Source organism: Ovis aries, chromosome 1, assembly GCF_016772045.2.
Source record: "Ovis aries strain OAR_USU_Benz2616 breed Rambouillet chromosome 1, ARS-UI_Ramb_v3.0, whole genome shotgun sequence".
NCBI classification, from domain to species: Eukaryota; Metazoa; Chordata; class Mammalia; order Artiodactyla; family Bovidae; genus Ovis; species Ovis aries.
This window is the reverse complement of record NC_056054.1, coordinates 28,028,615-28,043,580: the sequence shown is the minus strand read 5'-3', so window position 1 is coordinate 28,043,580 and position 14,966 is coordinate 28,028,615. Positions and strand designations below refer to the sequence as shown.

The 14,966-nt window shown below is 56.1% G+C and overlaps 1 protein-coding gene across 1 annotated transcript in view; it reads left to right on the top strand.

Annotated features, from left to right (window-relative positions):
- The window catches only part of GLIS1 (GLIS family zinc finger 1), a 246,567-nt gene extending 233,211 nt beyond the window's left edge, over positions 1–13,356 (top strand). Inside the window, exons 6-10 of the mRNA XM_027970436.2 lie at positions 391–523; positions 5,582–5,738; positions 11,054–11,232; positions 11,803–11,970; positions 12,857–13,356. Coding sequence (XP_027826237.2) covers positions 391–523; positions 5,582–5,738; positions 11,054–11,232; positions 11,803–11,970; positions 12,857–13,014 — 795 coding nt within the window. The 3' untranslated portion in view covers positions 13,015–13,356. The remainder of the gene's footprint in view (positions 1–390; positions 524–5,581; positions 5,739–11,053; positions 11,233–11,802; positions 11,971–12,856) is intronic.
- Positions 13,357–14,966: the final 1,610 nt, after the last annotated feature.

Here is a 14,966-nt window from a genome sequence, read left to right as displayed (position 1 = left end):
GACTTGGGACCCCACTGACTTCCAGCAGACTTAGGCGCCCTGAGGACTCCCTGGTCCCTGGGCTCCCAGTCTAGGGAGCTCCCACCAACTTCCTCTCTCCCTCTTCTTCCTTCTGTCTGGTGGCTTTCCCAGCACGCCCAGCTCTCCCTCACCTATTAAAATCATTGCATGCTCGATCTCGCCTGAGCATCTGCTTCTCAGCCCTGAACTAACGCCACTCTCACTGTGTCCGCAATTAGCTCCATCTGACAGCTGAGGAAACTGAGGGGCAGTGAAGGAGGGGTCGTGCCCTGGAGCCACTGTCCTTCCTGCCCTGTCCCCTAGAATGAGACTTGCTGGTGGGCAGGTGGTCTCGTGCTAACCCCCTCTCTCCCTCTGCTCACTCCCCAGCTGCACACGGGCCCTGACGCTGAGGCTGACGTCCTGACCGAGTGTCTGGCCCTGCAGCAGCTCCACACGTCCACACAGCTGGCTGTCAGCGACGGGAAGGGTGGCCGCGCCCTAGGCCAGGAACTTCTCCCAGGTAGGCAAGCGGGGAGGCAGGGCTGGGGGGGCCCTTTCTGCACCCAGCCCTGCAGGCAGACAGCCGTGCTTCGTGGGCAACAGGGGCCACGTGGACACGACCTGCTGGAGGCGCCCTCTCCTTAGAACTTCATTGCCAGGCAGCTGATCTCCCCAGGTGTCTGTTCCTTCATACCCACTCCTCTGTGACTCACCATTGCCTGTGGGATGAAGCCCAGGCTCCTCCCAGGCCTCCTGGGGCCTAGGTGTTCCTGATGGCCTCCTGCCCCAACCTTGGCGCATTGGATGCGGTTCCCTGAGCACACCAGGCTCCCTCTTGCCTGGGAACCACTGTACACACCTTGCCAGCCTCCACTCCCTGCACCTTCACTGCGGCAGGTCCTGCACTTTCTTCAGGACCCACCTCAGGGTTCGTGCCGGGGCCCCAACTTAAAGTCCCATGGACCCCCCACCATGATTCCTTGCTTCAGAAGAGAAACCCGGAGCTCTGAGAGGATGGGCAACTTGGCTGTAATTGCTTCCAGCTCATCAGAAGATAGGGCCCCCCCAGACCTCTGGGACCCTGCCACCCATCCATCCAGATGCTCAGAGCCTCCGGTGCAGCTGAGACAGCCTGTCTGCCCCTCCCAGCAGCCGCGGGCCACGGGGCAGGTCTCAGGCCCCGGCAGGAATTCCTGGCTTCTTGGGAACCCAGCCCAGCAAGGGGCAGGGTAGCCTGTGGATTCCAGCTGACAATTCTTGTGCTCTGCCCCTTTCCCCACCTCCCCCCCCCCCGAAGAAACCACAGTATCAGAGCAGAAAGCTTTTCCCATCCTCTGGGATTTCTTGAATTACCCCAACCATTTTAAACATTTTTATTTTCTAGTTTTTTAAAATTCTTCCCCCTCAGCCTTAAAGTTGTAGCATATTTAAAACTCCATCAAAGCACTTACCAAATAGCCTTCAGAAAAGAAGATATTTCCCCTTTCTCTAGGTTGCCCTTCACAGGGTCTGTGCTCAGACAGATCCACAAGGATGAGGACACCCCAGGAGGATGGATCCATGGAGGAGGGACCATACCCATCTCCCTCCAGCTAGGGGTCCCTTCTGCCATGGCTGCACCTCATAGGGTCAGAGCTGCTAAAATAGAGGGACCCTAGTGGAGAAGAGGCCCTAGAGACGACTCAGTCTAGGGATGGAGGTTTGTATCTCAAACGCCAGCTGCCTGGGGCTGAGCTCTGTGTTGAGAAGGCTTCTGAGGCTTAGCAGGAAAGAGGGCTGGGACTGGTTAGCAATGGCTGCCCTGGGACAGAGGGGCAGAAGTCCTATATATAGCTGCATCGTTTCTATCGTGGGAGGACTCAGGAAACGGACTGGCCTAAGGTCATCCAGGAAGGTCAGCAACAGATCCCATTTGGAAGCCTGTTCTCCCAGGTACTAGCCCAGGGCTTGTCCCGGGGAGAGCAGTCAGGGCCAGTGACATCTCTTGAGCACCTCTCAGGCTGGTTACTTTACAACATCATTTCATCCAGTCCCGAGTGAGCCCATGCTGCAGATGAGACACAGATTCACTGAGGCGGCGGCGTGGATGGAGGGGCACTGGGGTAACACCAGGCCTGCCCAGGCCTGCTCTAGCCGTGGGTCAGCAGCGTCTCTGCTGCTTGAGCCTGAGTTCCCCACCCCTCCCCAGCAGCCTGCTGTGACACCAACTGTGGCTGTGGATATGTTCACTCATATAAAACCAATGTGACGGAGAGTTTTATCATTATTATTGTTGCTCACGGTGAAGGAGAAGAGTAGCTGTTCACTCATCCGTCTCGCGATAATGCAAAAGCCATCGTTTATTGAACATGTGCCAGGAGCTGTTCTAGGGACTGCACATGTATGTGTTAACTAACATAATCCTCATGTCAGCCTCATAAAGTACATATTAGCATGCACTTTCTCTTCCAGACAAGGAAACTGAAGCCTTGCGAGCTTAAGTAACTTTTTGCTGAGGTTCCACAACTAGTAAATGGCAGAGGCCGATGTGAATCCAGGCCATTTGGCTGCAGGCCATGCCCTTAACAAGCTGTCGGCTGCCTTTGCCGTGGTGTACGTGCGTGCGCGTGCGCGCGCGTGCGCGTGCGCGCACGCACTCAGTCATGTCTGACTCTTTGCGACCCCACACACTGTAACCCGCCAGGGTCCTCTGCTCTACCTTGCCATACTGAGCACCTGTTGTGTTCCAGGTTCTGTGCGGGTCCCTGTCCTTGAGCTACTTCCAGCGCAGCAGGGAGAAAAGGGCCCGCCAGGCAAGCTCAGGAGTCCTGGGTCCCCCTGGGGCCATCAGGTTCTCCTGCAGACCCCACGGCGGATGCCTCAGGCACAGTTGGGAACAGATGTTAGGGCCAGAGGTTAAGCGCTCGCGGCTGATGATTGATGACGCTGATTTACAGCCTGAAGGGGTGCGTTCTGGGGAGAGACCGATCAGGCCCGCCTGCTCCTTATGATAACGGTGGTTCCCTCCTTCCTGCCCACTGTCCGCATGTTCAACGTGCCTGGTTCACACACTCAGTTGCCCACCGTATATTTTACCTCAGGGGGCTGGACAGGGAGGCACCTGGACCGGGGCCGGGCAAAGGCAGGGGAAATTGTGGACGAAGAGTGCAGAACAGAGGGGTGAGGTTAGGGAGCGGCTGGTGAGAGTGGCCTCCAATCTTCACTGTCTGACTATGTGAAGCTCCCCCGAGCTTGCCTCTCATCAGGAAGGACCAGCTCTCCTCACGGGAAACCCTCAGGAATTTACCTGGCGGGCCTCCTTCAAGCCGCCCCAGGTAACGAGATGGGCAGTGAGGACGTGAGAAGCATGAGGTCAGCACGGCTGAGGGGAAGGGAGCAGGATTTATCAGGATTCTAGGCCTTCCCAACTGTCAGGCCCCCAGATTGGTTCAAGATGGCAGGCGAGGAGGTGCTACAGAGAGTGGCGAGTGGAGCGAGGCGGCAGCAGCGCTGAGCCAGGCCCTGTCCGCAGAAGCCCCCCTCCCGCGCCTTCCTGACCAAGCTGGGGGGGGTGTGCGGCTGAGGGAGCAGGCAGATGGATGGGTGGATGGGTGGTGTCCGTGGGGGCCGGGATCCCCGAGACAGGGGCCAGGAGGGACTGGGGCTGAGAGGCAGAGGGCCCCCAAGAGCCCATTCAGAGCCTGGGTCTCACAGCCTGGCAGTGAAGCCCGCGCCAGAGGCCCCTAGCCTGACGCCAGCGCCTGAGCCAGAGCCCAACTTTAAATGAACTTTCTCTTGGTGTCATTTGGGAGGACAGATTAGCTGCCCATTGCATGACTTTTGGCAAATTACTGAGGTTCTTAAGACTTCATCTTAAAATGAGATCATGTTATCTCCCCAGCTGACAGTTGTTGAGATGCTTAAACTTGATAGTGTGGGGAAAGACCTTGACGTATAGTATATTCTTAATGAACTGTTGTCGATAATAACGCATTTATTGTAAGAGTAGAATTTCACCGAATATAACCCTTCCATTGAATGCCTGTTGCTCTAACTCTAGGCCAGGGTTGCAGACTGCCTGGTCTACACACGGTGCCGTGCCATAGTCCCCACCACTTCTATCACCATCCCCTGCCAGTCCACTCATTCTGCTCCCTGCTGTGCCACCTAAGGCACTGACCTTGCAGTCCCTGCCCTTGTCCTGCTCAATTCCTGGTAGTAATTCCCTGACTCGCAGGCCTGGGGTGGGCTAGCCTTGGAACCCCAACCACCTGAGAAAGGAAAAGTTCCTCCTTGACCCCACCCCTGAGAAGAGTGTGCTCTGTTCCCAGTGGTCCTCACGAGGTGCTGAGAGCATTGAGTGTGGACCCTCGGGATATAACAGCTGAGCCCCCGATGCAGTCTCAGTGCAGCTCAGGGCCCGGTCCCCAGGTCCACAGAGTCCTCCCAGGGCATCGACTTGATCAATTGATTTCTGGGAAAATGATGTCAATTTCTATGAAAATCGGTAAACGTGGCAGATTAAAGAGGGGGTGCAAAATTGGCCCCATGTTTTTCGGATAAAATAGGGAACATCAAAAAATTGCAACCCTTGCTGTGACCTTCTTAGGCTCCAGTCCCAGAGGAGGGGCTTGTTCTCCTCTCTAATTCAGGTTCCTTGGGAAGGTCTTCGGGAAGCGCTGGCCTTGGTCCGTGCTCGCAGGTCCTCAGTGGGGTCCCTGGAGCAACATGTGACTGACATGTGCCAGTCATGATACATGTTGACCCCTGCCCTGAGCAACGCATGTCCCCCATTTGATTCATTAGCCGACCTTCTTCTTAACAAGGGAAAGACCTTTGGGAGTAAAAGGTGATAAAAGGTGGTCCCACTTGCAGGCGTCTTCCAGAGGTTTAGAATCTGAGACTCGAGCATGGCTGACACCTGTGCTGAGTCAAGACCCTTGTACAGTGTACATCCCACACAACCGTCTGTGACATCGCTTTCCCCAGGTCTCCCAGGCCAACCTGCCATCCAGCTAGCACAGCCATCCTGTCTCTGGAACCCCTCACAGCAGACATCCAGGCTCTCCTCGCACACCTGGGGACGGGCAGTTCATTTTCTCCAAGGGCAACCTGTGACCCTACTGCAAATCTGCCTGTTAGCAGGAACCGCCAGGCCCAGAGCTCCAGTCTCCTCTCAAGCTTCCCTTCATCCCAGGTCTCTGTCTACTGGGGCTACATGGAGCAAGCCCCTTCTTTCCTAGAACAGTTCCAGAGATTTGAGGCAGCTTACTCCATTCAAATCTGCCTCTGCCCCAGTAAATACACACACACACACTCACAGGGTCCAACCACCCCGCATGTCTGACAGCCCCGTGTCAGTCCACCTCTGCGCTCAGCATGGACCTCAGCCCGGCATACAACCCCTCAGCTGCAGCATAAACAGAGCACAGTGGGGCCATTATCTCCCCCTGTCTGTGCTCCTAACCATCTAGGAATACAATGCTGGTTTCCCTTCTTGTCTTTCTCTCTCCATAAGCAGGCACACAGTTCCTGGGGTGACCACAGCCATCTCTAGGGAGCGGCCGAAGCCCAGTGATAATTGTTTGCTTCCCTGCAGGCATGTATCCTGGCTCCATCACCCCCCATAACGGGCTGGCAGCAAGCATCCTGCCCTCTATGCATGATGTCCCTTCCAGGCACCACCCACTGGACGCCACCACCAGTTCCCACCACCATCTGTCCCCTCTGCCCACGGCTGAGAGCACCCGGGATGGGTATGTATAGCAAGCCAGTCCTCCTCTGGGACAGCAGATGGGCACCTGTATGAGCGGCAGGTGAGGGCAGGTGTCCCGCACACTAAATGGTTGTTACTGATACTGAAAGTAGCCAGCATTTATGCAGCACCTACTGTGTACTGTGCTCTGAACCAAATACTCACTGGGCACGATGTCCTCCTTGCCTCATAGGCATCCTAGCTGGTGGATGATATTATCACGGGGCTTCCTGGCACCTCAGCTCGTGCCCCCTCGCCTCCCCAGTGGGGGTGGCCCCAGGAAGATGCTACATCCCCCCTACCCCTGACCCTGACCCAGACCTTCTGGGCTGGGCTGCTGCACCCAAGCCTTCTTGAGAGGCTACCCTGCCTTCTCTTTGGCTTGTACTGTGTATTTTGTGAGCAAATTATTGGCCACCACTGCCCACTCCATAGATGCCCACCTAGGCCTTGTCCCCACTTCTGGCCCTGCAGCCGTGACCACTGGCCAGGGCTGTCCAGAAAGCTTTACTGCAGGACCCCTGCAGGAAAGGGGCCTTTTCCTCCATTCAAGTGGTTCCCGTTGTGGTCACTTAATTGTCTAGAAACGAAGAATGTATTAATTGTTGGCTTCAGCAATACATGAACTATGAACTTCCAGATGTTCAAGCTAGTTTTAGAAAAGGCAGAGGAACCAGAGATCAAATTGCCAATACCCGCTGGATCATCGAAAAAGCAACAGAGTTCCAGAAAAACATCTATTTCTGCTTTATTGACTATGCCAAAACCTTTGTGTGGGTCACAATAAACTGTGGAAAATTCTGAAAGAGATGGGAATACCAGACCACCTGACCTGCCTCTTGAGAAATCTGTATGCAGGTCAGGAAGCAACAGTTAGAACTGGACATGGAACAACAGACTGGTTCCAAATAGGAAAAGGAGTACGTCAAGGCTGTATATTGTCCCCCTGCTTATTTAACTTCTATGCAGAGTACATCATGAGAAACGCTGGGCTGGAAGAAGCACAAGCTGGAATCAAGATTGCCAGGGAAAATATCAATAACCTCGGATATGCAGATGACACCACCCTTATGGCAGAAAGTGAAGAGGAGCTAAAAAGCCTCTTGATGAAAGTGAAAGAGGAGAGTGAAAAAGTTGGCTTAAAGCTCAACATTCAGAAAACAAAGATCATGGCATCCGGTCCCATCACTTCATGAGAAATAGATGGGGAGACAGTGGAAACAGTGTCAGACTTTATTTTGGGGCTCCAAAATCACTGCAGATGGTGATTGCAGCCATGAAATTAAAAGACGCTTACTCCTTGGAAGGAAAGTTATGACCAACCTAGATAGCATATTCAAAAGCAGAGACATTACTTTGTCAGCAAAGGTCCATCTAGTCAAGGCTATGGTTTTTCCAGTGATCATGTATGGATGTGAGAGTTGGACTGTGAAGGAAGCTGAGCGTGGAAGAATTGATGCTTTTGGACTGTGGTGTTGGAGAATACTCTTGAGAGTCCCTTGGACTGCAAGGAGGTCCAACCAGTCCATTCTGAAGGAGATCAGCCCTGGGATTTCTTTGGAAGGACTGTTGCTAAAGCTGAAACTCCAATACTTTGGCCACCTCATGCAAATAGTTGACTCATTGGAAATGATGCTGGGAGGGATGGGGGGCAGGAGGAGAAAGGGATGACAGAGGGTGAGATGGCTGGATGGCATCACAGACTCGGTGGACATGAGTTTGAGTGAACTCCAGGAGTTGGTGATGGACAGGGAGGCCTGGCGTGCTTTGATTCATGGGGTCGCAAAGAGTCGGACACGACTGAGCGACTGCACTGAACTGACTGAGTACTTGGGAAATCTTTTCCTTGCAAATGAGTAGAGGGAAGCCTCACAGCCCTTCCCTCTACCCTTCCTGCTACTTTAGCTCATCACCAGCAGGACTTGAGCAGACTTGTCCCTCAAAGCCTGATCCCACCAGCTTCCTCCTCCCCTTTCCTTTCTTCTCAAGATCAAAGCCTTGGCCTGTTTGTACCCGGGGCCACTGGCCTGAGTTCATTACCCGGTTTGTTGTCCAGGGCTCCTCCTGCTACTCACTCACCCGTTCTCTCAGTGTCCAGTTATTGATGCCCTGGTATGGGGCCACTGATTCCTGCAGCCCTGGTGAAGCTCCCTGTGATAGACCTACAGGGATTTCCCACACTGGGCGAGTAGCCCTCTGGGAAGAAAGAAGAGGCTGTGGAAAGCCGGAGAAGAGCCCAGTGCTTTGGGGGAATATGTCAGGGAGGGCTTCCTGGAGGTGATGCTAAGCGGGGCCTCCAAGGTTAAGTAGGAGTGGAGAGGTTGGGAGGAAGGGCAAGTGTGGTGAGAGCTCAGTGTGTTCTGGAAGCTGGACCTTCATGTGGGGTGACAAGCTCAGGAGAGAGGTCACCAGGGCCAGATCACAAGGCCTGTGGCAGGACTTGTCTGCAAGGTGCTGAGCAGTGAGCAAGTCAGGTCTGGGAATGAGAAGACACAGCCTGCAGTGTGGGGCTGGGCTGCAGTGCCCCCAGTGAGTGGATGGCAGCCCAAGCCAGCACCGGTGGGAGCGGGGAGGGACCCCCAGCAGGCGAGAGTCCCACGGAGGGAGCAGGACTTGAGGATAGTCTGGCCGGGTGGGGAGAGGAGAGCTTGTCAGAGCTGAACCTGTGGGCGCACAGGGAGTGCCCCAGGTATTCATGGAGCAGGGAAGTCTGGCTGTGCATGCCACAGAGGCAGCCTGGTGGAGTACCAAGGGGAGCCCAGAAAATCAGGGCTTCCTGGAACCTTAGTTTCCTCTTCTGTGAAACAGGCATTAGAATACCCTTCCCTGTGGAAGTGGTGAGGGTCAAGTGCACATGCCTGATACTGTGTGTGTCAGCTGGTACAGGCTCCGTGGACACCAACCTCCTGTCCCTCCCTCACCCACCCACCCACCCGCTCAGGCCACCTGCTCACCCACAGCCAGCCCCCAGACATCTCCAACCAAAGACAAATAAACCACAGAGGCCTTTCCCCACTCGGGCCTGCGCACTCTGCTCCGCCTCATTCATCACCTGCCTGCTGCCTGCGTAAGTGCCCATCAAGAATTCCTGCAGTGAGAGGCAGAGTGATGACAAGACCGAGACGGGACCCCCAGCCCGCCCGGCCACCCGTGCCTGCGGGAGCGACAGGCAAGCCATCCCCACCAGCCGGGCGCCCAGGCTCCCCCAGGGCTGCCTGAGAGAAGGGCCCTCATGCCTGACACCAGGACCGGGCCCAGCTTGAATGGGTTTCTTTTTTCAGCCCCTGAGAAGAGGCGAGGAAGGGGGGAAAGCCTTCAGCCTCCCTTTCCTGCCAAAGTCAACAAGGAAGGCCACTCGTGGCTCCCTGGCGGTTTGCTGGGACGTTAAATAGCTTGACAGAATTATCTGATTCACTCAAAAATATGCTAAGAGGGCTTGACTTCATGACCAAATTTATTTACCCTGGCTCAGAGAAGACGCCCAATAGGGTGTTTTTTTTTTTTTTTCCCTCCCTGGCTATGTACGAGGTATGAAGCCCTCGTCTGCCAGGCCAGTGAGGTTTTTATTAATTTTTATAGGTTCCAATTGAAGCAAAAATATTTGATTTAGGGATCATTTGCATGACTCAGAAGAGGCGCTCCAGACGATCCTTTTTCCTTTAGAGTTCAGGTAGAGCGGCAGAACCTCAGCCTCCCCGTCCACTTCGGGGAGAGTCGTGTTCTGTTTAATTTCACTGGCTGTGAAGGTGGCAAATGTGAATTTATGGCAGGTTTGAGACAGGAAAAACAAACTTTGAAAATGCATGTTTTTTCCCCTTCAGATCTGGTTCTCCTTAAGTCTGCAGTGCTGTTAATCTCTGGATTTTGTAGTTGAGTGATTCAGAAACCCATTTGTTTGTATTTATCAGCTGTTTGCTGTGTGCCAGACTTGGTGCTGAGCAGGGAGTGACTGAGAAGACCAGGCCTGGCCCTCCACATGGGGTCTCTCCCAACAGAGGGGATGGACAGGAAGTAGGGGAAAGGCTGGAGTGTGGGTGCCACGATGGGGTTGGCATAAGACAGGAGGGCACCACGCAGCAGGCTGGGCGGAGGAGGAGCCACCCTCCTGGCCACGCCTGGGCTCAGCCTCAGCCCAGAGAACTGGTTTTGAGGACACCTGGCTTGTACACCACCCTCCACAGTTTATAGAGCACAGTTGTAGACCCACTTGATGACCCTATGAGAACAGGCTTAGAAATATTAATGATGGTGATAGTGGCGGTTAACTCATGGAGCCTGGAAGAGGATCATTTCATTAACTTCAGGAGGCTGGCCTGCACCTCCAGTGTCTCAGATCCTGGCCTGGGGACCAGGGTCCCGATGCGGAAGCCCTCTTCTGCTGTCTTCAGCGCACTCACAGGGGTGTGCATCCCAGACACTGGAAAGATGGCAGTGTCATCACGGGGCAGTGATGGCAGGAGGCCCATGTTAGAGAGAGCAGATGGGGGCCCTGCAGAGCCACAGATGTGGAGACCACCGACCTCTCCCCAGATCTCGTCCTCTGTTTTGAGAAAGACACTGATCTGTCATGCTTCCTCGAGTCTTAGAGGGTGGGCAGGGACAGCATGGCTAGCCTGGAGAGGTTACATGGAGCTATGACAGTGAGCATATGCGGTATTCTAACATGAACAGTCCAACATAGCCATTAATGAAAAGAAGAAAGTAAAGACTCTGAACCTCCACACTCTCCGTCTTTCTGCAGTGATTGCACACAAACAGTTCCGAGGCGGTGAGCCTTCAGCCCAGTCCCCCTGACCCCAGGGTCATTGTGGTTCGTGTGAGCAGACCTCAAGGGCGCAGGAAGGCGGCACAAGGAAGGGACCTGGTGTCCAGCATTGTGCAGCCTGGTCAGCCATCCTGCCGGGGCTCAGCTGGGCTCAGGGCTAACAACTGTTAGCCAGTGTGGCCTTATTTCAGAATGTGAGTGTCCTTTAGGCTCTGTGCAAAGGAAGGTGGTGAGTCCCCCATCACAGGATGTATGCAAGTGGAGGAGAGATGCCGAGAGATGTAGGCAGAAAACCCCTAAAAGTACACCGTGCAGGAGACTAAAGGCCAGCTTGGACAACAGGCCTAACTGCCAGTTTTCCTTCCCTTCATCTTGATGATGATGCTGAGGATTCGTGGAGTGGCTAAGAAGGTTTCTGACATCATACCGGGTGCTGTGTCTATGTTGCTTTATTTAATTTTACCTTCACGAGAACCCATGAGGTCAGTGCTGTGTGTCTGGGACTAACTTGGACAACGTCTATGAACCTTGGCTGTCTCTCTTCTCTCCAGGTTGGGACCTGGCCTCCTCTCGCCCATGGTCAGTCCACTGAAGGGGCTTGGGCCACCCCCACTGCCACCATCCTCCCAGAGCCATTCTCCGGGGGGCCAGCCCTTTCCCACGCTCCCCAGCAAGCCGCCCTACCCGCCCTTTCAGAGTCCTCCACCCCAGCCTCTGCCCAGCCCTCAAGGTAAGCTCTGGCCGGGATGGAGGGGGCCCTTTCCAGATATACCCAGTGACTCCCACTCGGGCTGCGTGAGAGGAAGGAGACACTGGCCCACGGGGTGGCAGTCAGGCACCTGGAATGATGGCTGGCACTGAGGGCCACACTGGGAGAAGGTGAGAGACAGGTGACCCGGTTTGCCTCACTGGGGGTCTCTTCCGGGAGCAAATTTGTCATGAGGGGTGGAAAAGAGTTTGTCCCATCCACCAGGCATCAAAGGGAACATCATGGGGAGCAGTGGCTGGGGTGGGTGGCTGGCTCTGTATGAGTGATGGGGCATCTTAGAAGGGCATGGAGGACCCAGAGTCCCTGCCCTCCGAGCTCTGCTGGCAGGTGCAGCCAGGGGGCAGTGCCTTACCCCGCTCGCTCCAGCGTAGGACCCCGGCACCTCCTGTGGCCTGGGGCTCTCTCCTCCCGCTCACACCCGCCAGGCCAGCGGGCCAGTGTGGGAGACTGAGCTGCACAGCGGGGACGGCCCCCTCCTCCCTCTCTGGGCCTTTTCCCTCTGAGTGCAGCCCCTGCCGCCTCCCCCTGCAGGCTACCAGGGCAGCTTCCACTCCATCCAGAATTGCTTCCCCTACGGTGACTGCTACCGGTCGGCCGAGCAGGCAGCCAGTGGGGACGGACTGGCGGGGGAGGCCCACGGTTTCAACCCCCTGCGGCCCAATGGCTATCATGGCCTAAGCGCACCTTTACCTGCCCCAGGTAAGCCTCCCCTGCGTGCCTCCTTTCCACCCCTGTGCTGTGTGCTTTGCGCATGTCGGGATGGAGAACCCAGGGAGAGGGGAGGGCTGCACACAGTCCAGGTGGAATCGGGCCCAGACCACAGGGCCTGCTCGGAGGAAGAGCATCAGCAGTGGGGTACAGGAATTCCCAGATCAGCCTCAGGGTTCAGGTCCATCTGGAAGCTACAAGGACTGGGCAGGATGGGGGGCACCAGACAAAGGGGAGACTGGTACCCGGTCCCAAGGCCCTTTGGGCAGCTGTGGGCGTGCAGCAGGGGGTGGAGGGATGGGCACCAAGGCACAGCTGAGCACACACAAACCTGTGGGTCATCTGCGTGTGAGCCTGTGTGTCCCTGCTCACACACACGTGCTCCCAGGTCTGCACATGTCTTCCTCCTGCACGTGTGTGTGGGGCAAGTCTGTGTGGGCACGTGTGTGCATGTGCGTGTAGGGTCAGCACGGGGGCTTCTGGCAGCGTGGGCCCCCTCTGTGTGTAAGGAACTCCCTGGCACGTGTGCTCCACGTCGCGCTTGTGCTGACATTCCCACCCTGTCTGTGCACACGTGTCCTCCTCCTGTGACCCCTTCTTAGTGTGTGTGCACACGTGTGTGCACGGTTGTGTATTAGCAAGTTTGGGCCATTTCGTATGAAGGTGCTTGTGTGCAGGTGTGTGGTTGTGTGTTCAAGTACAGTCTACTCTGTGAGTGGACGCGTGTCACACACGTGCACCACAGGCAGGTGTGAACCTGATCAAAGGTGCACTGGGGGTGGGCGGGAGCGGGGGAACACGGACGGGTGTGTTCTGTTCGCTCACACGTGGACTGGTGCGAGTTCTCCAGCCTGGACCCCGTCCCCCACATCCACAGGCTACGAGGCCCTGGCCGAGGCCCCGGGTCCCACCACGCTGCCACCACAGTCATCCGAGGACGTCGTGTCCAGCGGCCCCGAGGACTGCGGCTTCTTCCCTAACGGGGCTTTCGACCACTGCCTGAGTCACATCCCCTCCATCTACACAGACACCTGAATGCCGCCCACACCTGCCCGCCTGCCACCGCCGATGCTACCCTGCCCACCTGCCGGCTGTTCCCACCTTCGGGGCAGCCAGCTGGAGCAACCAGGCCACTGCTCCCCAGAACGCAGCTGGGTCTGGCCACGAGCGAGCCTCTAAGCCCCAGCCAGGCGCTCAGAGGTGCCCGTCAGGATGCGTGACCTGTGACATCCCTTGACTGCGTCTCTCCTCTTGTCTCCCCAGTGGTTTTGAAATCACAGACCTCGTGTATATAAATTGTACAGAACTTGTTTTCCACTCCCTGCCAGTTTTATATTTTTGGTTTTACAAGAAAAGCATTAAAAACTGGAAATGAGACTTGGGGGCTGCTTTGTGATTCAGCCTAGAGGCTGAGACCACAGGAGAGTGGTGGACGAGGGCGTCACGGGGTAGGGTGCGGAGCCCCGCTTGGCCCCTGGCTTCCGTCGGTGGGAACCCTGTCACATGGTCCCGCCACGTGCTGTGGGCCTTACGGGCACCAGCGCTGGTCCCAGGACGTCAATGAAAGGCAAAAGCTCTTGCCCGCTGGCAGGCAAGCAGACCAAGGCTGGGACTGAAATTGGAATTCCAATATGACCCAGACCTTTGCTCTCTGCATTGACTCCTCGGTTGGTGGAAAAACACACTTCACTTCTGAAGCTGGCTTTGGGTAAACAGGCGAGGCCTTCCAGGGACAGAGCCCGGACAGCCTCGGCAGGCAAGGGGCAGAGAGGCAGGGCCCCTGAAGATGGAAGTGCGGAGAACCTCCTTTGTACGCAGAGCCCCGCACACCCTGAGTAGCTCGGGAGGATGGGGAGAGGAGGCCAGCTGTGAGCACACCAAGGTTCCCTTCCCACAAGGCTGCCGCCCTCCCCTGCCTGCCTCCCTCCCTCCCACAGCCCGGCCCTGTGCACGTGTCTGAACAGTGTCCTGTGTCTCACCACATCACCCTGAAGGTCACCTGGTTTAGAAAAACCCTCAAGGAAAATTTTTGCCTTGTCACTGCTGAAGTGAAGTGAAGCAAAGATCATGTTTGCTGAGCACCCACTGTGTGCAGGGCTCTCCTCCGCCCCACAGCACCCGTGCTCTGGGAAACAGCCCTGTGGAGGGTCTTTCTGTCCCAGGTTAGGTGAGAGGAACAGCTGGGATCTAAACCCAGGTCAAAAGGACGCCATCCTTTTGTACTGCATGGTTAGTTTAGGCAAAGCAAGATGCAAAGATCCAGTCAACCTCTTCTTTATTAAGAAGAGAGGTAACTAGGATTCAGAGGGTCCACCCAACCAAGTGGGGCAGAACCCGTGATGCTTGGCCAATCCCGCCCCATAATCTATGGGGGCTTGTGACGGCTGCTCTGCGCCGGCCTGCGTGTGCTTCCTGGGTCAGCTCATTCACACCAGATGGACGCTCTGCCTGCCCTTGTCCAGGCCCGACCTATCTCTGGGGCTTCCTTGCCGCTGGTTCCTGGCTGTCCGCACCCCATAAGGAGCCTAGCATGGCAGGGAGGGGGAGGGTGTGCCCCTGAGACCAGTGTCTTCCTGTGAAGGTCAAGGGCCTTCTCACACGGCCCACATTCTCCCCTTCAGTCAAGGGCTGGCGCTGGAATCAGTCCCACTCTTAGGGAAGCCAGGACGCTGCACTGTCCTGACTTGTTTGCCTGACAGCCGGCTCACAGCCTTGCGTGCCACCCTCCGTTGGACCCTCCTCAGGTGCCCCAGACTGCAAGGGCCATGTGTTTCCTGCCACAGCCAGACTGACAGTTCCTCCCGTTTTACAGATGCAGAGACTGAGGGACGGTGAAGTCAAGCCACTTGTCCTCACAGTAAAGCCAGCAGATGTTGAGCTGGGATCCAGACCCAGGCCTCAGGCCCCAGAGCACATGCTCTCACCCTTCTGACCCCTCGAAGACTCGGGGTGACCTGGCCCCCACCTCCTCTCCTGGCCTCAGCCTC